Below are 27412 nucleotides of genomic sequence, written 5' to 3' on the forward strand. Positions count from 1 at the left end.
AGTGGTACTTCGCAAAGTGGAACTTTACTCTCACACATAGCATGGCACAGATGTACATGTCCCCTTGTACTTATTTCCTAAATGCTTACAAGAACACACATCTCCAGTGACTCCCCATGCATGTCTGATACAAGGTGAGATAGTCAACCCAGGATTGAAGGCCTGCCCCTTTCTATTTCTAACATCTTCTTTTCCTACTCCTTGCCTGAAATTGTGTATGTCATCAATGCTGGAGTAACTTAAACCTTGCCTATATGTATTTCTTCACTGGTGTAATGATGATGGCAGGTATTTAGATAATTTATAGGATTGCTCAAGTGTCAAATGTGGTCACATGAACAAATACTCTGGAAATGAATACAGTACCAGAATACAGTGCTAGCAGCAATATTCTGTGTAATACGTAGATGGTTTCACATTATTAATATTCCCTGTTTTGCTGCTGCTTCTGAAGTAGAAGCTCCTTGAGGGCAGACAACTATCTTACTCATTCATTATCAGCTTCATAACACAGTTTCTGGGCCATGATAGGGGCAGGGACACTTATTTCTTGTTCTAAAGCAATTAACAATGCTTATTTGTAAATAAGAATAGACATTAACAAGGTAAGAAGTGAAATTTATGCAATTACTACTAGGTTTCTATATTCACACTGTTCATTTTTTTTATTCCTGATTCTCTATAGCCACAATCTAGTAAGACACTGAATGTAGTAAAAAGTTTTACAAGAAATGACAGATAACGTGTACTACAGATTTTAAGGCACAGTTACACATATTAAAAATGCAATATCATCAGATTCAATTTTGCAAATATTTCTAGGGAATAGAGCTTTTTCTCACATTCACCCTAGGACTTGTGCTTTGCTTGCTTTTTGAGAACCACAACGTAATGGTAAACTCTACCAAAAAGTACATGGAAAGCTTGTTCGAATCTTTGTTACAGGTGTGCTGCAAGTCAGAGGACACTACATTTAGCAGAGTCCATGTCATTCATTCATACGTTCCATGTGCAGAATAAAATACAACTCCATGCTTTTCATGAAGTAGGTTTAAGCCAGTTTATTCACGGAACTAGTGAATACTCCACACATGGAAAAACTTCTATTTTAATTACATCAACATAATTATAGTTTGGGTATCATCAATGTAGAAACAGCACTTTTTCCCCCCTAATTGATGCAACAGCAAATTAACCATTCGAAGTATGGCAAATTCAATGGCTGTCATATTGCCTTAAGAGTCTCAAGACACTTAAGTGACCAAAATTCTACCCATAAATCAAAAACACTTCCTAATGTCTTCTTTTCAGGACGACATTTAAGACACATTCTTAAATTCTTAAGACTTATTATTTCATGGAGTAACAAGAACTTCTAAGATTTCTTCAAATGTTTGATGATGAAAAATATTACCACCATCAACAAAGTTACAGAAGTTTTACCAAAATATCTATCTATTTTAGTTTGAGAGGTATAAATTTTCAAGATAATTGTCAAAATACATGCTTTCAAACTAAAGTGTAAAATTAATTTTGGCTATCTTTCTTGATAATACAAGGCACTTGAGCCTTGTTTCTCAAAAGCACTCACAGAAACAGACATGTGAAAATGGAAATTTTCCTGTGCGTGGTAACATACATCCTTCCGCTTATAAAACTCATCAGGCTTTCGTGTCCCCAAATGCTGAGGCTTTCAAATCTTGTCACATCCCTTAGGAACACATATTCCTAAACACACATCTGAGGACGTGGAGTACAGGCAACATAAACACTGTCCTTTCTCCAAATGAAAATGATGACTTCTGTCTATGTGTGAGGAGAACATGAGCAGAACACATCAGGATAAAAGGTCTTCATTCCCTTTTACTGTATCAACCTCAACCGGTGGGTCACAGTGAATGGTAAAGTGGCCTAAAAGAAGTAGGCTTTTTATTGATAATTCCCTTTCGAGTTGTCATTTGACAGTAGCTTTAACACATAACAGCAGGCAAAAGGAAGTAGGGTGCCATGCTATATTAATTAAGATATTCCAAGATAAAAGTACAAAACTTGAAAATAACTTCAGTGCTATAGACATTTAGAAAATTATGATTAAAACTCTGAATAAAAAGGTCTTGAGAACAAAATACATTTGAAAATATTTTACATACTTTGGAAAAAATATTTCAAATAATTTGAAGTATAATTCACAGATTTCAGTATAGTTTCTAAGTATTTTCTTTCCGCAATACTGTTTTGCTCTTACATTCAGTCTCTTACATTCAGTTTACCGGTATTGGCTTCTTTATGTAGAAATAAACCTTTGTTTGTCTATTAGTTTTTTGTATATCCCATCTGTTTTTAAAAGCAGTTCCTCATGTTTCCCATATTCAGTGATCTTCCCTTGGTCAAGAACAGCAACCATGTTAGCATTCTTAATGGTAGACAGACGGTGGGCAATAATCAACACTGTCCTCCCTTCCATCAGTCGGTCTAGAGCTTCTTGAACAAGGTGTTCGTTTTCAGCATCCAGGGCACTGGGGCAGAGACACACAAGGAAGGAAGTGAAGATATCAGTGCCCTGCAGACCATGTATTCATAGGCTTCTTGGAATAGGCATGATGGCCCTTCATCAGCAGTGAACTTTAGTTGTGATCACAGCACAGTGAGCTCAGCTGCCCGCCTTGCAGGCATACCAAATCCCATAAATGACTGGAGCCCCAGCTGCTCTGCTGCTGATTCAGCTCCCTGCTAACACACCTAGGAGAGTAGTGGGAGGTGGCTCCAGTGCTTGGCCCTGCACCAATCTGAGACCCAAAGGGAATCCCAGGCTTCAGTCTGACCCAGCACTAGCCACTGTAGCCATTTGGACAGTGAACCAGTGGATGGAAAATACATTTCTGTCTGTCTCTCTCTCTGTAATTCTCTTTTCAAACAAACAAACAAACCTAAAACAAATTTCCATTGTTTGGGCTAAAAGATACTATAAGAAAGACACCTGGCACTTGATCAATATAAAATTCTACTGTGATGTAGATGAACGAGCATTCTACCCAGCAGCTGCTAACAGGGTGATTGGGGACTGGGATCCTGAACTCACAACTCAGTCTGCACATGTCACTATTTATTCAGTCTCCACCATTTAAAGCACACAGGGAAAAACATTTTGTATTACGTTGAAGTGATACAAACGGAATAAAACATTTTTTTAAAGATTTTTTTTTTTATTGGAAAGTCAGATAAACAGAGAAGAGAAACAGAAGATCTGTCTGCAGAAGAAAACATTTTAATTAAGATATTCTCACCTGGTTGCTTCGTCTAGTAGAAGGATCTTGGGGTTCTGAAAGAAGAAAAGAAGAATAAATTTATTAGAAAACATAAACTTTCAGCAGTAAAAAGGAATGAAATTCTACAGATGCTACAATGCGCATGAGCCTTGGAATTAAACTAAGTGAAAAAGGTAGATGCAGGGAACCACATATTACTTGATTTTTCATTGTACATGAAATGTCTGGAATAGGCAAGACAGTACGTGTGGCTGCTGAGGGCAGAGGATCTCCAAGGGCAATTAAAATATATTAAAATGGTGCCTGGCACAGTAGCCTAGTGGCTAAAGTCCTTGCCTTGCACACGCTGGGTGCAAGGTTGTAATCCTTGTGGCCACGCTTCCCATCCAGCTCCCTGTTTGTGGCCTGGAAAGCAGCAGAGGACGGTCCAAAACTTTGGGACCCTGCACCCATGTGGGAGAGCCAGAAGAGCTCCTGGCTTCAGATTGGCTCAGCTCCAGTCTTTGCGGTCACTTGGGGAGTAAACCATCGGATGGAAGATCTTCCTCTCTGTATGTCTAATGTTCCAATAAAAATAAATAAATAAATCTTAAAAAAAAAAAGAGGGGGCAGGCATTATGACACAGCCAGTTAGGGTGCTGCTCGGAAGGTTGAAATCCCATGTCCAGAAAGCCAGCTGAAACTCAGCTACTCTGCTTCCAACCCAGCTCCTTGCTAATGTGCTGGGGAATCAGTAGATGATGGCGCAAATACTTCAGTTCCTGCCACCCATGTGGGAGGTCAGGGTGGATCTGATCCTGGCCCAATCCTGACTGTTGTAGTCATTTGGGGAGTGATCCATGGGATGGGAGAGTTAACAGTAAGCTGGTATATGTAACACCTTAAATTCTCATTTTGCCTAGCCATGTGCCCACAAGAAATTAAAATACACATCTCCCCACAAAGGTAATTCCTATATTATTCCTAAGCTCCGAAAGCTGGAAACAACCCAAATGTTCATCAGTCAGTGATAAACAGTCAGATAAATAGACAGGGGTATACCAGTACTACTTAGTCATAAAAAGGAAAGAAAGGAGGCAGGGGCACCTCAAAAACATACTATGTAAAAGCAGCTAGAAGCCAAAGACTATACAGCATCAGAAGCTGTTTATCTGAAACGTTCAGAAAGGCAAATCCAGATAAACCAGAAAGCCGATTCATGGCCTCCTAGGAACAGGAATGTGAGCAGGGAAAGACTGCAAATGGACCTGTGGAGTATTATAAGAATGACAGAAGTGGTTTGATACTGTACTGCATATAACCCAACTCAGTAAGTCTGCCAAGTCACTGAAAACCATTTAAAAATGAGTGAAGTTTATAGTGTGTAAACTATGCTTTAATAATGTTGCTTATCTTTTATATAACCTATAACACTAACAGAGAAATTATATAACAAAAGGGGAAGGTTATCATTTCCTTAAAAATGGTAACTTTCAGCTAAAACGGCTATTCCCTTTCTTAGGAGTTCTGCCCAACGATGGTTAAGTCTGTTCTCTTCCTTGACTGAACAGTTGGTTATAAGCATCCACACTTTGTTTATACTGGCCTGCTAATTTGAATCAATAACCATTATTTCAGTAGATTTTATGCTTCCTGATTTGGGGGTCCCTGTGTTAAACTTCCTTCCCTCTCACAGTGTTAGCACATTCCTAGACTCACAATTCCTAAGAAATACTTGTGGGGCTAGCACTGTGGTTCAGCAATGCTGCACATTCCATATGTGTGCCAGCTGGGGTCCCAGATGCTCTGCTTCTGAGTTAGCTCCCTGCTAATACGTCTGGGAAAGCAGCAGAGGATTGGCCAAGTGCTTGGGCCCCTGACACCCACATGGGAGAAATGGATGGAGTTCCAGGTTCCTGACTTCAACCTGGCCCAGCCATTTGGGGAGTGAACCAGAGGCTGGGAAAGCTCTGTGTTTCCCCCTTCTCTCTTTCTCTGCAGTTATTTCAAATAAATAAGTTAAAAAGAAAGAAAGAAAGAGAAAGAAAGAAAAAGAAAAAGAATTGTTAAATGTGAAGAATATCACCTAAGGGAACTTCTTCTTTTTTTTTTAAAGATTTATTTTATTTTTATTACAAAGTCAGATATACTGAGAGGAGGAGATATAGAGAGGAAGTGGAGCTGCCGGGATTAGAACCAGCGGCCACATGGGATCAAGGCGAGGACCTCAGCCACTAGGCCACGCTGCTAAGGGAACTTCTTTTTTTTTTTCTTCTTTTTTTTTTTTAATTATTTATTATTTTTAATTCATTAATTACATTGTATTATGTGACACAGTTTCATAGGTACTTGGGTTCTCCCCACCCCTCCCCAAACCTCCCACCATGGTGGATTCCTCCACCTTGTTGCATAACCACAGCTCAAGTTCAGTTGAGATTCCCCCATTGCAAGCGTATACCAGACATAGAGTCCAGCATCTTATTGTCCAGTCAAGTTCAACGGCTTCTTAGGTATACCCTTTCTGGTCTGAAGACAGAGCCAGCAGAGTATCATCCCAGTCAATTAAAAGCTCCAACATACCATCATCAAAAATTTACATCATTATGGAATTAATTGACAGTAATGAGTAACCAATATGTTAAAAGTAAATGCGAGTTCCTAGCCACCTTCTGTGACCACCTCATTGACATTTCAATTTTAGTTTATACACAACATATAACATACATAACATAACATATCATACATAACATCATATCATCTTAAATTAAGGCAAACATGTGGTATTTAACCTTTTGGGATTGGCTCATTTCCCTTAGCATTATGGTTTCCAGTTTGGCCCATTTGGCCACAAAGAACTGCATTTTGTTTTTTTTAATAGCTGAGTAGTATTCCATGGAGTAGATGAACCATAGCTTTCTTATCCAATCCTCTGCTGATGGGCATTTTGGCTGCTTCCATGTTTTTGCAATTACTGATTGTGAAAGGGAACTTCTTAATCTTCTTAATTCTCTCCCTCTCTAGTTTTGTTTTCAAGATTTTTTCTTACATTTATTTATTTTACTGTTTGATGATACAGTTCCATAGGCTCTGGGATTTCTGTTTCCATCTCCCTAAATCACTTCCTCCCCCACTGATTTCTATTATATCATTTCAATAGTATAGTCCTTCGTAAACAGTCATACGTCCATCATTGCAGGCATAGACAATGGCAGAGTCCAGCATCCTAGTGTCAAGATATATTTAACAGTTTCTTTGGGAGTCCATCTTTGATTTGAAAGTAGAGATGCTTACTACATTGTAACTTCACATTTGGATGTGACAGGAATCAAGATGGCAGAATATGGTAAGGACACATTTAATCAGACGGAGAATCATTAGCCCGGGTGAAGCAGAGAGGGAATATTATAAAAAACAGGAAAGGACAGGCCGATGGCAGAAGGACACCTGGAGACTGACAGGCACAGGAAAGCAGCGGAGACAACGTGTGGTGTTGCAGTGACCAGATACGCAAGTGTCAGTCAGTGAGCGGAGAACTGAGCTCCACCAGCAGCCAGGTAGGAAGGGGAGTTCACCAAACTTAGGAGGTGAACCCAAAGAACTGCACATGCTGCTGATTTGTTTCATTCAACCAGGAGCAGAGACAGAGCAGCAGATCTCAAACAGGCAGTGCAGGAATAAGGTGGATCTCACAGCTGAGACAATTACCAGAGCTGCTTGGGTGCCATTTTGTGTAGGGAGGCAAAGCTTGTGGGGACAGGACTGCGCATGCACTAAGCTTGGAGCAAATTCATTTCTGGCTCAGTGCATTGTTCCGGCGTGGCAGCCTACAGGTTCCACATCTGGATGTGAGTCTCTATTACACAGTTACTATACATCTCCTTAAATGAAAAGCCATGAAACAAAATCAACAATAGGAAAAACACAAAAATTACCATGAAGTTAAATAACATGCTACTGAATGACCAATGTGTTGCTGAAGAAATGAAAAAGAAAATTAAAAACATTCTTGAAGCAAATGATGCTACTGTGTAACATATGAGCCAGGGAGGAAATTAATAAGGGAAAAAAATGAATGAAAATAAAAGCAAAAATTTCAAAACCCATGAGATGTAGCACAAATAGCATTGAAAGGGCTATTGACTTTGTATTTGCATGAACGTTGCCTTATATCAGAGGGAACAAATAGTATTTGTCCTTTTGGGATAAAGTTATTTCACTGAGCATAATGGTCTCTAGTTGGGACCATCTGGTTGCAAATGGCAGAATTTCATTCTTGGTAATGGCTGAGTAGTATTCCATGGAATAGCTGTACCACTGTTTCTTTATCCACTCCTCTTTCTATGGGCATCTGGGCTGTTTCTATGCCTTTGCTTTTGTAGATTGTGCTGCTGTAAATATAGGATTACAGACTCCTTCCTCATATGCAGACGTCATTTCCTTTGGATATGTTCCCAGAAGTGGGATAGTTCAGTCATACTGTAGATCAATTTTCAACTTTTAACATTCTCCATACTGCCTTCCATAGTAGTTGCACTAGCCTACACACCCACCAACAGTGAAGGAAGGCACCTTGCTCCCCACATCCACACCAGCAGGTGCTGGTGGTAGAGTTCTGAATGTAGGCCAGTCTCACTGGGGTCAGGTGGAACCTCAATATGGTTTTCATTTGCATTTCCCTGACAGCTAGGGAGCCTGAATATTTTTTCATATGTCTATTAGCCATTTGAATTTGTTCTTTTGAAAAATGTCTGTTCATTTCCTTTGCCTGTTTATTCAAAGGGTTGTTTATTTTGCTGTTATTGGGTTTCTGAAGCTCTTTGTAAATCCTGGATATTAGTCCCCTATTCGTTGTGTAGTGGGCTGGTGTAAGTTTGGGAACTTGGATCTTCTTCTGGGTCTCCTATGTGAGTCCAGTGTGCAAGGACTTCGGCCATTCTCATTGCTTTCCCAGGCCATTAGATGGGGCTGGATAGGAAGTGGAGCAACTGGGACCAGAACCAGTGCCTATACGGGATGCTGGCACCACAGTAAGTTTTTACTATGCTACAGTGCTGGCTTCCCAGTTTGTTTTATCATAACTACCAATCATATCTTTACTCTCCCTCTCCGAAGAAAAAGGGAAACTAGCAATTTACAAATTACAAGGCTCCTAATTTAACACAATACAGAAAAACATGCATACACACAAAAAACCCACAAAAGCCCATCTACGTGGCTTAGGCTTACCTTAAGCAGAGCACGGGCAATTGCAATCCGCTGCTTCTGCCCACCTGACAAAGACAAAAGGAAAAAAAAGCCTTAATAGAAATGATTGATAATAGACCACATGGCAACTTAGGGGGAATCGTAAAACAGAAGCTTAGATTCTAAACCCTTTCCTAGGACATCCCCACTTGGTCAATCAAGTGCATCTCGGCTTTTTCCAGAGATACCTGCCTGGCCGATCAGGTGCACTTTCTATTGGTTACATTTGGCTAACATGGTGATCACTGCCTCAGGTCTGAATTCTTTCTTACCTGAAAACAAGATCATATTCCAATGGTCTCTGCTAATATGTTCTGTAGAACTAACCAGGAGAAAATAGGCCCAGTATTGAGTTCTGAGCAACCTTGCCCTGAGGAATGCTCCATGTCCCTCTTACTTCCACTTTCTCTCTTGCCTTGTCTGGCTCAGCGGTAGCCACACTCAGGCAGGTACAGGTTGAGCAGTTAAAGCCACGAGGTGCTGCTTGCTGCTGTAAAACACCCACGGCAGGAAGAGCTGCTGTTGTACGGGACTCTGCCAGTGCAAAACAAATCCACATTCCAGGAACGTGGTGAAAGGGCCTGTTCAATCCTCGCAGCCGTCCTCTTGGGAGAAATACTTCATGGAGACCAAGGTGTGCCCACTCTTCCCCTGAAACTAGCCACCCTGGCTTGCCCTGGTGTCTCTTGGCCAAAGTGTCTTTTTGTGCACCCGATGAATCTATGCAGGCACTGTCAGGAACAATTGGCAAGAAATGGGGACTCTCCCTTTTTCTTGTTACTCTCTGCTTAAAAATCAGGATAGGAAACAGGTGTGGGCTACAGCTGGCCTGACTGGTTTCTTAACAAAGGAGAGGCCTTAATCCATTAACCCTTTCCAAATTGGTAAGACTTTATCCCTTCTCTACAATTTATGATGATTTTTTTCCCTTTATCCATTGACAACAGAAATATGTGATTTCATGATTTTTAACTGTCTGAGTAATGGGTTCATATTGATGTCATGTCCTAATCCTTTTTAATCAAGGTCTTTCTGTGTTGTGGTATCTGACTTAGGCAATGCGAATTTTATGCATCTGGGGAAGTTTTATATGTTCTCTGTTATGGTTATGAACTTTGATTACTTAGAGCTTAGTAGTCTTAAAGTAGTTAACATATGAAAAAGGGAGGGAAAGAGGAGAGGAGGGAGAGAGAAAAGAAGGAAGAGAGGGAGATAGAGAGAGGGAGAAAGAATGATTGATTTTCCATCTGTTGGTTCCCCCATGGACGAATGGCCAGGATGGGCAGGCCATAGTCAGGAGCCAGGAATTTCTTCCAGGACTCCCATGTGCTGAAACACTTCAGCCATCTTCTGCTGTTTTTCCAGGCACATTAGCAGGGAGTTGGATTCAAAGTGGAATAGCCAGGACTTGAACCAGTGTTCACATTGAATGTCTGCAATGCAGGCATCAGCTTAACCAGCTGTGTCACAGTGCCAGACCCTCTGCCTACTTTTAATGACGGAAATATTACAGTGAATTTGATTAGATCTGGTCCACAGATTTGGTTAAAATACTCAAAGTGGATTATTAATCTTGCAATGATCTAAGATATTATTCATAACTATCTTAGTTAATTTGGATTCTGTGAAATGCATTGCAAGGTTATCAAATGAGGTCTTCGGCTTTGGAAAAACCATGGAGGATGATTTCAACCTTTTCTTGTTCTTTGTTCACACACTGACTTGCAGCTTGTTGACTCCCACCCGTCTGCCTGGTGGGAGGTGGGAGGAGGGAGGAGGAAAACCAGTTATCTCTCAGCCCAAGGCAAGGCCCTTATCTCAAACAGAAGTCTCAGCAGTTCCCTCCCTGGGTCTCTAAAGTTTGGATTAAGTTCTTATGCAACATCTGATGACTCTTAAATTCTTAAATTCCATAAAGAGGAGTATTTGGGTTCGTTAACAATTTTTTTTTAATCTTTGTTCCCGTATGACAAATAATCCAGGACTGCCTGAAAACTAACTAAAGTAATTTGCAAAAAACAGGTCACAGAGGTTTGAAAGGAATAAAATTTGGCCTGGCACAGTGGCCTACTGGCTAGTCTTTGCCTTGAATGTGCCGGGATATGGGTGCCAGTTCTAATCCTGGTGGCTCCCGCTTCCCACCCAGCTCCCTGCTTGTGGCCTGGGAAAGCAGTTGAGGACGGCCCAAAGCCTTGAGACCCTGCACCCACGTGGAAGACCCAGAAGAGCTCTTGGCTCCTGGCTTTGGATTGGTGCAGCTCCAGCTGTTGTGGTCACTTGGGGAGTGAATCATCAGATGGAAGATCTTCCTCTCTGTCTCTCCTCTTCTCTATATATCTGATTTTGCAATATAAATAAATAAATAAATAATAAAATTAAAAATTTATAAAAAGAAAGTAATAAATCTTGCAAGAAAAATCTATGTATGATAAAACTTACTATAATTTTAAAAATATTGTTTACCGGGTTTTCTAAAAAGTGAGCATTAATATAAAAGATACTCTGACATAAATTAAAATCTGATTTGCTAAAGCAACAAGGTTTTTGAAATATATCATTAGTAAGTATTTAGAAATAGTCTTTTTTTAAAGATATATTTATTGTTATTGGAAAAGCAGATTTACAGAGAGGAGAGACAGAGGGAAGTATCTTCCATCCGCTGGCTCACTCATGGTCCCAAGGATGGCTTTGGGGCATGCTCCACTGCTTTCCCCAGGCCACAAGCAGGGAGCTGGAAGGGAAGTAGAGTAGCTGGAACAGAAACCAGAACCCATATGGGATCCTGGTGCATGCAAGGTAAGGACTTTGGCCACTAGGCTACCATGTCGGGCCCTGGAAATAGTCTTGATCTTGAATTTTAAAATGCCTTTGCAAAAAATCCCCACCTTACAATATTTCCTTTTAATAGTTTCTGTTTAATTGGTTACTTCCTGTCAATTTTCTAACCAGGTCTGATAAGCTCTTTCTTGGTTCTGATAAACTGTTCCAAATTATGGAATGATTTCATGTATTAACTCTTCTATTTAAGGTTTTAAGTTCCCATTTCGGTTGAGACAATTGAATGGGCTATGTGGTGGACGTTAGGATAGCTGGGTTCTAGGAGTTGAAGAAAACTAGTATTCACAGCCACCTAGTGACAATCTGGAAGCCCAAGGAATTTAATAGGTAAACCCCAAGACAGACTTTTGAGCTACATGGTATAAACGTATGGGTGATGCAGTAGCACAGTCCACTGGCTACCCAGTGACAGCTCAGAAGTACAGGATGAGTAGGGAGGTAGAAGCAGGGATTCCTGTCTCTGCACGGCAGAGATGTCTGCCGCCATGTCTCCTCTGTCCAGGAGAAGAAGGGGAAGGAGAACTGGCAGCAGAAACAAGACCCCATTCCTTAATAAGACCCAGTTTTTTTTTTTTAATTTATTTGGGGGGGGCTGGGGTTAGGGTTAGGGTTAGGGTTAAGGTTAGGGTTTTTTTTTTTTTTTTTTTTTTAAACAAGTTGTTACTTCTAGGAAAATCAGTAGGGATTAACAACAAAATGAACAAATACTGGGGAAGTTACAGAGTCGCAAAAGAAATAAAAAAGCACTAGGGAGTCTTTTTCCTGGTCAACATTCAGTTACATCTAGAGCTTGGCTTGCCTTCTCCTGGCCCCTTCCCTGTGTTCTGTGGTTTCCTGGGATGCCCTGCCCAGTCCTGTCTGTGTCAGGTGAGGAACCGGCTGCTCACATTAGCACGCGGTAGATTCAAGTGGCACCATTGATGAGTCTGAATACCAGGATGCCTCAGTATGCTTTGCACTTGGCCTTTAGCTGTAACCTGGGGAGCAGGCACTTTCCTGTCTGGCCTGTGATGTTTCTCCTTTTAGCTTCAGTATAAGCCCCAGTTTGAATACGCACTGCTCTGCCAGTGTTTCCCGAGAGGCCCGCCTAGCCTGTCAGGTGTACTGAACAGTGTAACCATGCTTACCCCAGCCTAAACGGCTGGGTCCTTTTTTCTCAGATTCTGAGATGCCCTACCTTGCTTACCACTGCTCCTGTATCTCACACCTTAAGTCTTTCTTGCAATTAGACAAGAAACTCTGTTCCACCCATTTTGGTTAACAGAGGCACATTCATATTTCTCCCTCTCCATTTATTAAATAAACACACAAATATTTTGGTTAAAGGAAAGGAGAAAAGGGATGGGTGACGTTGAGTACTACTCAGTGGGATTTTTGGGAATACCTTCAAAGTAGGAAATAAAAAGTGAAATTACCCACATGTGAGTTTTTGGAAAGCAGTGAGGCTATTTCCATAAAATTATAAGGACAAATCCTAATTAGAAAATATTGATGCAATCTGAAAAATCTTGGCAGGTTCTTTGGAGCACTCTTTGCTACAGGACATAAGAAAACCCACCTGAGAGGAGAACACCCTTTTCTCCAACCACAGTGTCAAAGCCTTGGGGGAAGTTCTGAATGAAAGAGGCCGCGTTGGCCACTGCAGCCACTCTTTCCACCTGGGCAGCAGTCACCGAGGTTGGGTTGTCGGCACCATAAGCAATGTTCTCCGCGATAGAGCAAGAAAACAAAATTGGCTCCTGCAAATTGGAAAGAATCACATTTATCACACATTTTAAAATAAACACCAGGGTTGAGCTTTTGGCCTACCAGTAACACCACTTGGGAGATCCACATCCCATGTCAGAGTGCCTTGGCTTCAAGTTCTGACTCTGCTCTCAATTTAAGAGTCCTGCTCATACACTTCACAGAGAGGAGCAGGTACTTGGATCCCCGACAACCACGTGCATTGTGTTCCTAGGTCCCGGCTTTGGCCTGGTCCAGCCCTAGCTGCTGTAGGAATTTGATGGAGTGAAATAGCATAAGGGATCTTTCTCTGTTTCCAATAAAAAAAAAAACAAAAAACAAAAAAAAAACAGACTTTAGATGTGCCTAGTAGGGGCTAGCGTTGTGGCACAGCATACTTAGCTACCACTTGCAACACCAACATGTCACTTGAAACATCCCATGTCAAGGTGCTGGTTTGAGTCCTGGCAACCTCACTTCTAGCACAGCTTTCTGTTAATGTTCCTGGAAGACAGAGGATAATGGTCCAAATGCTTGGGCCGCTGCTACCCATATGCACCACCCAGATGGAGTTTCTGGCTTCTGGCTTTGGCCTGGCATGGATCAAGCTGTTGTGGCAGTTGCAGAACAAACAGTGGAAGAATCATTGGACAGAATATCTGTTTCTCTGTGTCTCTTTGTTGCTTTGCCTTTTAAATAAACAAACAAAAAACTCAAACATGCCTATGAAATTACTGAAGAGCTCTCAAACATTCTTTTCCTTATTATAAATTCACCCAGTACACTCTAAAAAATTAATTTTTGAAAGGCAGAGTTACAGAGACAGGAGGAGAGGCAGAGAGGTGGAACATCTTCCATCCTCTGGTTCACTTCGCAAATGGCTGCACTGGCCAGGGTTGGTCCAGGCCAAAGCAAGGAACTCGGTTTTCTTCTTGGTTCCCCCCATGGTTGCAGGGGCCTGCACACTTGAGTTATCTTTTGCTGCATTCTCAAAAGCGTTAGAAAGCATATGGATTAGAACTAAACTGGCCAGTACTTGAGCCAGGAATCATATGGAATGCCAGCTTTTTAGGCAGAGGCTTACCGTACTATACCATAATGCTGGCCCCTAGAATGATTTATTTTTATTTGAAAGACTGATTTTAAACAGAGAGAAGGACAGAGAGAGGTTCTTCATACACTGGCTCACTCCCTAAATGGCTACAGGCTTGAGTCATCCTTTGCTGTTTTCTCAAGCCATAAGCGGAAAGCACGATTGGAAGTAGAGCAGCCAGGACTTGAACTGGTATTCATATGATTTGCTGGTGCTAGCAGGCAGAGAATTAATCTGATATGCCACCATGCCAGCTCCTAGAATATTTTTTTCAAAGATTTATCTATTCCTCCTGGAAAGTCAGATCCACAGCAAGAAGGAGAGACAGAAAGATCTTCCATCTGCTGGTTCAGTCCCCAAATGGCTGCAATAGGTGAAGCTGAGCTGATCCAAAAACAGGAGCCAGGAGCCTCCTCTGGGTCTCCCACAGGTGCAGGGTCCCAAGGCTTTGGGCCATCCTCCACTGCTGTCCCAGACCACAAGCAGGGAGCTAGAAGGAAAGCGGTGGACGAACTGGTGCCCATATGGGGTCCTGGTTAATGCAAGGCAAGGACATCAGCCACTAGGCTATCACACTAGGCCCACCTAAAATGGTTCTTTTTTAAAAGATTTATTTACTTTTATTGAAAAGTCATATTTTCAGAGAGAAGGAGAGACAGAGAGAAAGATCTTCCATCTGTTGGTTCACTCCTCAGGTGGCCGCAACAGCTGGAGCTGAGCCCATGCAAATCCAGGAGCCAGTAGCTTCTTCTGGGTCTCCCATGCAGATGCAGGGTCCCAAAGCTTTTGGCCATTCTCAGCTGCTTTCCCAGTCCATAAGCAGGGTGCTGGATGGGAAGTGGATCAGCTGGGACATGAACCGGTGCCCATATGGGATCCCGATGCCCATATGGGATCCTGGTACAGGCAAGGGGAGGACTTTTAGTCACTACTGCACAGCGCCCTAGAATACTCTTTAAAAACTCAAGTTTGGGTGCCAGATTTGTGATGCAGCAAATTGAGCTACCGCTTGTAACACTAACATTAGTATATGTGTACAGGTCCTGGTCACTCCACTTTTAATTCAGTTCCCTGCTAATATGCTTGGGCAAGCAGCAGTAGGTGGCTTAAGTACTCAGGTTCCTGCCACCCATGTGGGAGACCTGGATGGAGTTTTGGAGTTCTGGGTTCCTGGCTTCAGCCTGGCCCCACACTATCCATATGATCATTTGTGGAAGGAACTATCAAATGGAAAATCTCTCTCTCTTCTTGTAAGTATACCTTTCAAATAAATAATAAATCTTTTAGGAAAAAACCCTCAATTTTTACCATAAACAGAATTCATTTTATCATCTGTAGTGCTCACCATATTGTCAAAACTAAGACCCTGTGCCAGGGTGCCCACACAGGGTCCACGACACACAGGCATCACCATAAATCTGAGTCTTGTCTTCCACGAAGGACAAAGGAAGAATGCCTACTTATCCATTATTTTTGAAACACACAAACCAGATAAGAGTACTTTTTTTTTTTTAGAGCCCTGTGGAGTAGTTCTCAAACAAAGGCAAACTGTCATTTCTTTTCCCCATCCATTAAAGTGTAACATGCAGATTTCCTTAGAAGGCTAAGTGCCCCAACACCACCTGCTCTGCCCTTGATCCAGTGGCCTGAGTGGAAGGGGAGGGTATGGAATGGGGCGTCAGTGGTGGGCTGTGCTCATTACAGGAAAGGCTCGTGATGGAGGCAGGGTCTGCTGTGCTTGGAGATAACAATAAAAAGAGGCACAGCAAAGGTCACGCTCCAAATGGTCTTATGAAAACAGTGCATCAATGAGACCACATGACCTCCATATTCTACTTTAAAATCTGCAACTTCTTTGAAAGGCAGACTCTGACTCTAGTTTCGGCCATAGACTTTGCTACCATTATGCAGAATGGTACAGTGGGTTTGGTGATGAAAATGAGAACTGAGGAGGAGTCAATCAAAGCTTCTGTCATTTCCTCTACATCATAAGGTACCGTCAATACCAGGCTTTAGATACAAAGGCAGTGCTTCAGCTGGTTAAAGTGCTTCAGGTTTTCAGGAAACCACACCATTACAAGCCCAAGCAACCTGCCATGTGCAACTAAAGCAATACATCTGGAAAGCTTCTGCTACTTTTCTCTGAAGAAGTTCAAGGCCAAGAAAATAGAAAATGACAAAAGCAATTTCTTTAAAATGTAAAGCAAAAATAAAAACCCCTATTATTACCTGACTCACAGTCCCAATCTTGGATCTCAGCCATGCTGGGTTTAGCTGTCGGATGTCTTGGCCATCAAGATTGATAGTTCCTTGTAGAAAGGGAAAAGGCATTGAGTGTCAGACAGTTGGTGATTGATGTGAACACACAAAGAATCCAGTGCGGGAAACTCTGGACTCGGTTTTTAAAGATCAAACAAAAACATACTCAAAATCTCCAAATGGAGATCTAACACCACTGGACAGGATATGTGGTCAGACCTTGGAGTACATGTATTGGGACTGGGCCTCCTCAGTTGCTGATGCCTGTTCAGGGGACAGTATGCCCAGATGCACATGGGGGACACGACAGCCAGCTCATCTAGGCCAGCAGAGAACGCCAAGTGCCTTGTCAGAGGACAAAAAGCAGAACAAGTTGGACAACTTTCTTGGTCAAGCTTTGTAGCAAGTATCTGGGTGTGTAAATGCATTAAAGTGGACTTTGTCAACCAACAGACCTTGGGAAGATTTTATTAACCCTGGAGTAATGAAAGCAATAACACCTCAGAATTATCAAAATCGCTGAATTAACACCTTAGAACTTTCTTCCCCACATCGGGGTCTCTAAGATGACATCAAATGACCTAGCCTGAACCCTGTGATGCTGATGTAGTTTGGCAGCAAGGAGTGGCTTTTTTCCCCAAACCCCCTCTGCCAAGAGATACAGGAGAAAAAGAAAAAAAAAGGGGAAACATTTGTCCCAGCCTCCTTTCTTTATACCTTGACTCTTCTCACTACTATAATCAGGGGCCCACATGGGCATACATCCTTCTCAACTATGTAAACAAAGTTAAAAATAAAACTATATATATGCAAATTAAAAAATGAAAATTCCTACTAGTTCTCAATGTTTTCAGTGGAGCAGTCATAGAAGTGAATCACTGATTACCAAGTAAACTGTCTACATAATCATCACTGAATGTCATGGGCGGAAGGTATCACAGTTCTCTCAGAACGCTTCTCAGGGCAGGGCTCCTGTTCCCAGCATATGACAGACATACAGTGCGGCTCCACAGTTTTGCAGGGGGTAGGGACGCTCTGCAACACACTAGGTCCCTTCTCCGGGCTGCTGAGTATGCCTCACCAGCATAAGCAACGAAGAGGTGCAATTCCGGAAGTCAAAACCGACTTGCAGAGGTAGGTCATGAAATGTACAGTTCCCTAGCAGATGCCTGTGAGAGCTGTCATCACTACCAATGAGACCTCATTTTGTCTCTAGGCACAGAACTCTCACACTGGAGGGTCTCTGCATACTCTGAGTGTCCCCCAAGGACACAGGGGTAAGAGACATGCTCAGGAGAGTGCCTCTGCACCACAGCAGGGGAGATCACCTACCAGAAACAGGATCATACAACCTCAGGAGGAGGGAGACCACTGTAGATTTGCCAGAGCCACTTGGGCCAACCAGTGCTGTGACAGATCCTGCTGGAATGGACAGGCTGAAATCCTGAAAGATGAGTGCCTCTGGCCGAGCTGGATAGGCAAAATGTACATTCTTAAACTCCAAAGCACCTTGGAAGCTCCTTTCATTTAAAATGATGCCCTCTGAAATACAAGATGGAATATCAGTTACCTAAAGCAAAAATCAAACTCAGTGGAACTCGGTTCTCCCACGCATCTGAAAAAGATGAAGGACCCCACCAGAGTGAGTCCTGGCGTTGAAGCACTCAGTGGGCATGCCAGGCAGCAGGTCCATTCCTGAGTGCTGTGTGTCTCTTTGCACCTGCTGTGTATAAGACACCACACACACCTTGTCTCACTTGATCCTTGCAGCCCTGAGAGGTGGAAATCACGATTCCATTTTACTGATGAGGACACCAAGGGTCGCAGACAACTCACCCCCAGTTCCCATGTGGTGGAGTTAAGATCCACCCTTGGAGCAAAGCAAACCCAAAAGTCTCATTTCCATCATAATACGTAGCTCGTTTTGTCTGGAATTTATCTTTTCTATGCTAAATAAATGTTTTGGAAGAATGTGATGAGTAGTTAAGTGTTTCACAATAGAGATGGGACCAGATGGGCACCACAGAGCTGTTACGCTCTGATATTAACTTGTGACTGATTTTGGGGATGCTTCCTACCCTCTCTCAGCTGGGTTTATTCGCTATGGTCTACTGGGCTCTCACTTACTAACCTAGGGGGGAGTCAAGGAGTAATTTGGAGGGATTGGTACTCAAGAGTCACTTCTTAGTTTGTTAGTTTGTTACTTAGGCGCATCACTCCAGGGAAGTTGTTGATAAGAGAGAATATGACTCTAGTCGTTTACCATCACCAGCCTTCACCTTATTCCAAATTGCGAAGAAGGTTGGAGACTTTACTTTTTTCTATGATTTATTTATTTTCATTGGAAAGCTACACAGAGAAGAGCAGAGACAGAGAGGAAAATCTTCCATCCATTGATTCACTCTCCAAGCAGCCGCAACAGCCGGAGCTGTGCCGATCCAAAGCCAGGAGCGAGGAGTCTCTTCTGGGTCTCCCACATGGATGAGACCACAGGTCTTAAGGCTTTGGGCACTCTCTGCTGCTTTCCCAGGCCACAAGCAAGGAGCTGGATGGGAAGCAGGACTGCTGGGGCAGGAACCAGTGCCCATATGGGGTGCATGCTAGGTGAGGACTTTAGCCCCTAGGCTACAGCACCAGGCCCAAGACTACTTTTGTATGCATGATTTCTCCTTCCTTCTTTCCATCCTGGCACCTCAAGTGAGTGTGAGATGCTAAAGAATGTCAATCTGGAGGACTGGCCAAGGCTCCGGGCTATACTTGTTGCTATCATACTATTGGTGGCAGTCAACTTTGAAGATATGCCCAGCTGGCAGCATACAACGTGGTCTGTCTCCATGCTCCCATGGACATCCCCGGCCTGTAGTACAACCCTGGACACTGTCCTGTTTTTCCTCACTGCTTTCCCATAGTCAGCCTGACACACATAGCTGGTCTTGCTGTGCACAGCCAAAGTTACTGAGTCCTCATCAAGAATGGCATTCCCATCAGACTCACCATTAAAAGGCAGCTTGGGCTCTCTCTCCATGAGCTGCCAGAGGCGTCCCCCTGCGCCCAGTCCTTTCATCAGCTCCGAGTAGAAAGAGCTCAGCCCTGAGGAGGAGAAGCAGAGTCACACACAGACACATCACCTGCTCCAGGGAACGGCTGCCAGCAGCTCCCACGTCTCCAGGAACAGTGACCGTTGAAAAAGTATTTCAGACAGTCCTGGGAATTCATTTTCACAAGTTCTTCTAGTACCTTATTTTCTTTTGGCATTTTCTATTCCAAATCATTTGATTGCTAATGATTGGATACCTGATCGAGGAGTTTACAAATACATATACTTATACTAATTAGTCACTGAATGAAAATTACAATGCTAGAGAAAATCTTCCTAGTAAGAAAAAAAATAGTATTATTGAAATATAATGCTTATCCCATAATTAAAAGGAACAGAAAATACATCAGTTTTATTTTCAAGGGAAACCTACAAATTTCAATCTTCCTTTTAGGCACTCAGTAAATACAATCCTCACATAGGCTAAAAACTAAAAAGGAGTTTGCTTTAATGTTAATTATTCTAGCAGAATCATTTTTTTCTGTAAAATTCTATTAATTTTCATTGGAAAGGTGATTTACAGACAGGAGAGACAGAAAGAAAGATCTTCCATCTGCTGGTTCACTCCCCAAATGGCTGCAACAAGTGGGGTTGGACCAGGCCAAAGCCAGGAGGCAGGGACTTCATCTAGGTCTCTCCTAAATGGGTGAAGGAACTTAACCACATGAGCCATCATCCTTTCCTCTCAGAGTCTGCATTATCAGGAAGCTGGAGTCGGGAGAAGAGCCAGGCACAGAACCTAGACACTTCACCATAGCACAAAGGCCTGAACCAGTATCTCAGGCACCAGGGAAAATGCTTGTGGTATAAATCGCTTTTTTAAAAAAAAAATGTGCAAGGCAGAACTAGAGAGCAAGAAAAAGCGAGAGAGGACTTCCACCTGCTGGTGAACCCACCAGATGGCTAATGGGCAAATGGCAGGGGCTGTGACAGGAGCGTGGAGCCTTCTGTGTGGGTGGACGCCCAGGCACTTGGGCCATCCTCTGCTGCCTTCCCAGATGCATTAGCAGGGAGCTGGACTGCAAGTGGAGCAGCTGGTCTTCAACCCAAGAACTGGCACCCATGTGGGATGCTAGTACCACAAAGCCAGCCCTATCATGACTCAGTTTTTAAACTTTGACTTAATTAACAACTGAAACTCCAAGTATGATAGTCCATGACAATAAAAGAATCAATATTTGTAGCATTTACCCCAATTAATGAGGCTGAAAGAATGCAATTCAAATAATCTCCCTATGGTATATGGATAGTTATGTAAGATATACCAGGCTAAAATCTCAGCTTTGAATTAAATATTGGGCAACAATAGGCCTACCTAAATATAGTTAATGATATTTGACAAAGAAGCAAAGACAAGGCAAAGGAGATTCAATGACAACACACTGGCTGTCTTTTCAACAAATGTTTCTGGAATAACCAATATCCACAGGCAAAAAAATAAATGTAGACACAGATTTTATGCCTTTCACAAGAACTAACTGCCCTGATTCAGACCTAAATGTAAAATGGAAAACTAAGAAATGTGAAAAGATGCTCAACGTCATATGTCATGAGAGAAATACAAATTAATATAACATGAGGTGCCTCTGCACACACAACCATTAGGCTGCAAGGCTGTGCAGCAACAGAAACTGTTACTCATTGCTGGTGCGAATGAGTAATGACACAGCCACTGTGGAAGACAGTTTGGCAGTTTCTTACACAATTAAATGTACTGCTGTCATCTGATCCAACAACTGTACTTATTGGTATTTACTTAACTGAGCTGAAAGTTTATGTCCAGATAAAATCTTGCACACGTCTCTTATAGCTTTATTCATACTTACCCACATTTTGACGTATTCAGAATGAATGTTCTTAGTAGGAGATGAACTATGGTTATATCCATATAACAAAACATTATTCAATAATAAAAAGAAATCACTTATCCAGGCATGAAAAGATATGGAGGGCCTTTCATGTGTATTACTAGGCACAATATGGCAACAGGAAAGGCTCCATACAAAACAGACCCTGGAAGGTAGCAGGTGATATTCAAATAGCTGGATTCCTGCTACCCACATGGGAGACCTGGACTGAATTCCCAGCTCCTAGCTTCAGCCTGGCCCAGTTCCAGATGCTGGCAGGCATTCGAGGAGGGAGCCAATAGATGACAGATCTTTGGCTATCTGTCTCTTTCTTTGTCTCAAGTAAATACATTTTAAAAATAGAAAAATAAAAGCCTAGCTGGAGTAATAGCCTAAGATTTTTCTTTCGAGAAGTTAACTGGTGGGACATAGAGAAATGTGACAGCTCAGCCTTTGTTTTAGAAACTAGAATCTGGGGGCTGGTGTTGTGGCACAGTGGACTAAACTGTCACTGGCAAAGCTGGCATCTCACATCAGCACAATTTTTTTGAGTTCTGGCTACTTCACTTCTGACCCAGCTCTCTGCCAACATGCCTGGGAAAACAGTAGAAGATGACCCGAGTGTCTGGGCCACTCTCATCCATGTGGGAAAACCGGCTAGAGCTCTTGGCTCTTGGCTTCAGCCTGGTACGACCTTGGTTGTAGCAGCCACGTGGGGAGTAAGACAGAAGATCTTCTCTGCCTCTCTCACTCCACCTTTCAAATAACAATCTTGAAAAAATATTATTTGAAAAAAGAAGCTAGAATCTGATTTTTAATTTGTAATCCCCCAAAGCCTTTTTAAATTATATACCTCCAATGCTTAATCCAACCCAGAAAGCATACATCAGGAAGGAAGAGAGTTCACCCACTGTCATGTGGGCACTGCCCATCAGCAGCCCTCCTTTGTACAGGACGGAAAGTACAATCAGGTTCCCAGAGAGCCCAGTCTGCAGAAGGAAGGACACACAGCGATCAGGTGGGAACCAAAGACCCACAATGCAAAACACACTAGCATGACCTAGGTCTTCCTTGCTGCACGTAACTATCACCGCTAGCTTTCTTTTTCTACAAATGTTAACTATCAAGTAAAACAGGTGTTTGGAATATTTTCAATACTGAAAATAATTTCTCTACCATGAAAAGCTAGACATTAAGTCACTCATCACATTCCTATTTTATTCAATTTACTTGCTTTGCAAATGAGAAAGAAAGAAATATCATCCTATGTGTTTGAATATGCTAAGGAGGTGTTCCTGGCCAGGACACTGCATTTACGGATGGCACCCAGCATCTGTGCCCTGCTTGGACCTCTGTGGGGAATGTGGTCTTTCGGAAGGGCAGCCCACCTTCTGTTTTACACCTGCAGCAGTAGCTGAGTGACCTCTAAAGTTCTCGCCAGTTTGAACAGAGCAGGAATTTGTCTTTGGGATGACTATGTATTTTCTGCCCTTGCTTCAGTTCATGATGCAACCTGCTGGACTTACTCTGGCCAGTCTCCAACTTTCCTGGCTTTAGGATGACTGCAACGGCTGGTTAGGATTGCTGCTCCTACCTCCTTATACTCTAAGATGGTGGGGCTGAGAATGGCGGGGCTAAGCAGCTCTGATCTCATCTCACCGTGCACAGCTTTTCTCTCATAACATTTACTTGTCCCCTCTTTCTGTCACAAACCTATCTTAATGATGAACTCAATCTTTGAAGTAAACCAAGATTATTTTCTGCTTATGGCAAGACCCACAGCATTAAAAAAAATTTCTCCCAACCCTAACATCTGCCCTGTTCACTCCTTTACAATGATCTGCTTACTGCGCCAAAGAAGCCAGCCCGAGCAAACGCCTCCTTTCTTGACAACTGCATCACGTGGTCCATTTGGCTGGCGTATTTCTCCATTTCATTCACCTCTTTTCCAAAAGCCCGAACAGTTCTTATATTTCCAATACGTTCCTCAGCTAGCTGGGAAAATAATAAACACATTTTAAGAGTTTCTGGAAGAAAAATTAAAATGTGATTCTCATTTAAGCTACTATCAGGGGAAACCCGATTGTGGCACATAACTGAAGAACTTTTTTTTAAAAGGTTACATAGCTGAGTATACAGAATAATTTTATCTTTGGAAAAATAAACCAATACCTATACAAAATAGACAGACAGACTGGTAGATTTGAGAGAAAAGAGCAGAGTAGTAAGTACAAAAACATATCTCTATGCAGGCAAAAGTACGAATAGAAAAGCTACACTCCAAAATGCTTGTTATTAATTCTGAGACTATGTGTGCTTTGTTTTTATATTTTTCAAAGTGTTCAATGGTAACATTACACTTCTTATAACATGGAAATATATTTTAGTGTTTTTAAAAAATGGTGCACATTACAGAAAAGCTAGTTTTATTAAATTAACAAAGGATACAACATTAACCAGAAACTGTTTTCTTAAGATTTATTTATTATCTTGGGCCTGGCAGTGTGGCCTAGCGGCTAAAGTCCTCGCCTTGCACTTGCCAGGATCCCATATGGAGCTGGCTGTAATCCCAGCTGCTCCACTTCCCATCCAGCTCCCTGCTTGTGGCCTGGGAAAGCAGTCAAGGACAGCCCAAAGCCTTGGGACCCTGCACCCACGTGGGAGACCTGGAAGAGGTTCCTGGCTCCTGGCTTTGGATTGGCACAGCACCGGCCGTTGCATTCACTTGGGGAGTGTATATCTGACTTTCCAATGAAAATAAAATAAATATTTTTTAAAAAAGATTTATTTATTTATCTGTTTAAAACGGCAGAATGAGAAGTATGAGAGGGAAAAAAAGAGATTTCTTCCACCCAGTGTTTCACTGCTTAAATGGTCACCACAACCAGGTCTGAACCAGGCTGAAATCATGAGCCAGGCACTCCATCAGGGTCTCCCACATGGTGGCAGAGGCCCAAATACTTGGGCCATCATCTGTTGCCTTACCAGGTGTATCAGCAGGTGCATAGTATTAACAGCATATTAGCCTTGCCAGGTGAATTAGTAAGCTGCCATATCCAAAGAAGAGGAGCCAGGATTCGAACTGTACTTCAATAGGGTTGCCAATGTCACAAGCAGTGGCTTAAGCCACTGTGCCACAACACTATCCCCACAAGCTATTTTTATAAAATGATAGGCTTTTGTGTTGTTGATATTGTTGTTTACAAGAAGTACTGATGCTAAGAAATTACAAGTTCAAGACCGGCATGGTGTCACAGCAAGGCAATTCTCTGCCTTGTGGGGACTTAGATCCCATACAGGTGCCGGCTTATGTTCTGGCTGCTTCACTTCTGATCTAGCTCTCTGCTTATGGCCTGGGAAAATAGCAGAGTACATATGGTCCTGCAACCACATGGGAAACCCTGAAGAATCTCTTGGCTTGCAACTTCAGGTCAGTTCAGCTTTGGCTGTTACACAGCCATCTGGGGATGGAAGACATTCTCTCCTCCCTTTGTAAAATCTGCTTTTCAAATAAAATAAATAGATGCTTTAAAAAGCTAGAAGTTTAGGAAAAACCACTGTTCCTGCTAGGACAGGAGGTGAACCGAGTAGGGTTGGCTCAAGAACCCCCTGGCAAGCGCAAAATCTGGCATTGGGAGGGGTTCTGATGGAGGAGCCTGGGCAACTCCTCTGGCAGGACACAGTCCCTGCAGGTAAATGCAAGAAGCATGATAGGAAACAGCCCAGAATAGGCCATGGAAAGTTTCCCACTGGCATACATTCGGCATGGGTCAGGAGCAGACCAGGCTGAATCAGTTCATGTCATCCACTGGCAAATCCGATCACCAGAACAGAGTGTGGGATGGGCCGGGTTTGGTTGCGACAAAACCAGTACACATTATGGAATGCCAGGGCGTGGTTGCCTGTACTGGATATGAATGCAGCACCCATCCAGCACCCATGAGATCCAGAAAGGGAGGGGCAGAGCTGGCGGGGGCATTAAGGGGCTGGTCCCCTCGCCGGTCAGCTACTCCCACTGGAGAGCGTGGGCTGGGATAGAGACAGACCCGACTAAGCAAGGCTACAACACCTGTGCGCTGCATGTGGACTAGATCAGGGCCGCAGCATCAGCTGGCAGAAGCTGGCACTGGGGACTAATTCTGTCGATTCAAATCACAGGACCACCTAAAGAGTGCATAAACCGGGACAGAGAGACCTGGGAGGGAAAAGTGGGTTCCCCCTTCTTGGGTCACTATTCCCATGGGAGGGCATGAAAACTAGGACGGGGGGCTGGGATGGCTAGATAGAGAGGCACTCAACAACATCTGTGAGGGCTGGATGGTTGAGTTGGTTAGATAGAACTAAGCTTTAATACCCATTGACAAGTACCAGAGCCAAATGGGATGGGGGACAGACTGGTCTTCTGCTACACATACTGGCAAACCAGGGTAGGGGGCGGGCGTGGTGGGGGTTATTGTGGGTCGCCCCGACTAGGCTGCAGGTCCCACTGGTTGATGTAAGGGCCGAACCAGACTGGACTGCAACACCCATTGGTTCCAGTGCAACTCGGGACCGAAAACAGAACCAACCCAGCAATTGCAACCACCAGCTGATCGTGGTGATGGACTGTGCCAGGCCCTGTGCTTGCTAGAACATACAGGAAACTAATCTGGGAATACCTCAAAGTATCTTTGGAGATCTCCCCAATCGAACTGCTGGACTCAGAACTCTAACCAAGAAAAGACAGAAGACAGAACAGGACAATCATTCATCTCAGCTATATGTTGGCAGCGAAATATGGGGCAAACGGAGACTTTATGATGGACCATATCAATCAGTGGACAACCTCATCGAGCGAAACTGGCAGCGATTCATAACTGGAGAACTATTAACACCACTTGAGCACATATCTCAGAGCATGCCCCACATCCGGGACTTGGGGTGGGTGGGAAACCGGGTGGGGCTTCTCCCTCAATATCCCCCTTTACCTCAGATACATGATGGAAACAATATTGACATAATAGCATTACCCACTTCCCTATCCCCCTGAACCTTTTTTTTCTTTTTTTTCTTCTTTTTCCTTTAACTGTAATTAACTATGTAAAGATTGTCAACAACAATACAATAAAATAGATTAAAAAAATAAATAAAAAGCTAGAAGTTTATAAGGTTTAGTCAAACTGGAGACCATCTGAGACATGGGTAGAGATCTACTCTAGAAGCCAGAATACTCTAGATTTCAAATCTTAGGTTTGAAAGTAGTGAAAGCAAAATACATTAAAAAAAACAAAACAAAACATAAGCACATCCCATTGGACCTGCCTTTGAACTTGAGAGCCATGACTCTGAGCTCATCCTACTGGACATATAAGGACGAGAAGGAGCCTTTACCTGAGTGGCTTGTGCCAGTGAATCCTGCCTGACTTTGGTCAGTTTCCGCAGATATCGTCCATAAATCACTGCAAGAATAGATATTGGAGGCACCACACTCAAAACAAAGGTGGCCAGACTGGGTGAGATGAAAAACTGCCAAAACAGAAGTCAAGAGGTACTCGTTACACAGGACAGCAAGACATTCTCCTTTCCTTTCAAAAATATGCATGTCTGCTTCAGGAACAGCCAGTTTGAAGGTGCTACCTCCAAAGTGTATTTCTTGTTTCAGCAGAATTCCCCACATCACTTTAATCTTCAAAGAGCCCCGTGAGTATTCAGTATACCATACAGAAGTAATGTGACAGGAAGCTGCTAATGAAAGATTGTAAATATTTTATCTTCAGACTGATACTATGTTAGAGCATGTCTTTCAACAGGGAGAGAGGAGTAGATAGGAGTCCAGGGGGCAGACTTTCTGCTCCACACTGAGTAAACCTCATAGAAGTTTGGTGTTCAAGTCTAGATCACCTCAAGGCACGCAACAACTAAAATATCGTGCTAGTGAAATGACCAAGGTGGCAAAGGCACTAAAAACACAAAAAATAAAACCAACCCTCCATGTCCTGAGCGAGGAGTCGAGAGAAGATCTAGGAGACACAGCTAACAAGTGGAGTTAAGAGGTAGAGCTGTTTCTGCAGGTCAGTGACCTGAA

The 27412-nt window shown here is 42.8% G+C and overlaps 1 protein-coding gene across 8 annotated transcripts in view; it reads right to left on the bottom strand.

The window, feature by feature from the left end:
* Nucleotides 1-618: 618 nt before the first annotated feature.
* Nucleotides 619-27412, bottom strand: part of ABCB10 (ATP binding cassette subfamily B member 10) — a 38984-nt gene continuing 12190 nt past the window's right edge. For 2 of the 8 annotated variants that reach the window (XM_058669559.1, XM_058669564.1), the window contains exons 4-13: nucleotides 26719-26853; nucleotides 23197-23343; nucleotides 22202-22337; nucleotides 19399-19494; nucleotides 17737-17946; nucleotides 16375-16454; nucleotides 12886-13066; nucleotides 8472-8515; nucleotides 3285-3319; nucleotides 619-2516 (exon numbers count right to left, since the gene is read on the bottom strand). In XM_058669559.1, the coding sequence (XP_058525542.1) occupies nucleotides 2285-2516; nucleotides 3285-3319; nucleotides 8472-8515; nucleotides 12886-13066; nucleotides 16375-16454; nucleotides 17737-17946; nucleotides 19399-19494; nucleotides 22202-22337; nucleotides 23197-23343; nucleotides 26719-26853 (1296 nt within the window). In that variant the 3' untranslated portion in view covers nucleotides 619-2284. The remainder of the gene's footprint in view (nucleotides 2517-3284; nucleotides 3320-8471; nucleotides 8516-12885; nucleotides 13067-16374; nucleotides 16455-17736; nucleotides 17947-19398; nucleotides 19495-22201; nucleotides 22338-23196; nucleotides 23344-26718; nucleotides 26854-27412) is intronic. The other 6 variants (XM_058669563.1, XM_058669562.1, XM_058669560.1 and 3 more) reach the window with 6 other exon arrangements.

The sequence above is a fragment of the Ochotona princeps genome, chromosome 10 (assembly GCF_030435755.1).
Source record: "Ochotona princeps isolate mOchPri1 chromosome 10, mOchPri1.hap1, whole genome shotgun sequence".
Taxonomy (NCBI): Eukaryota; Metazoa; Chordata; class Mammalia; order Lagomorpha; family Ochotonidae; genus Ochotona; species Ochotona princeps.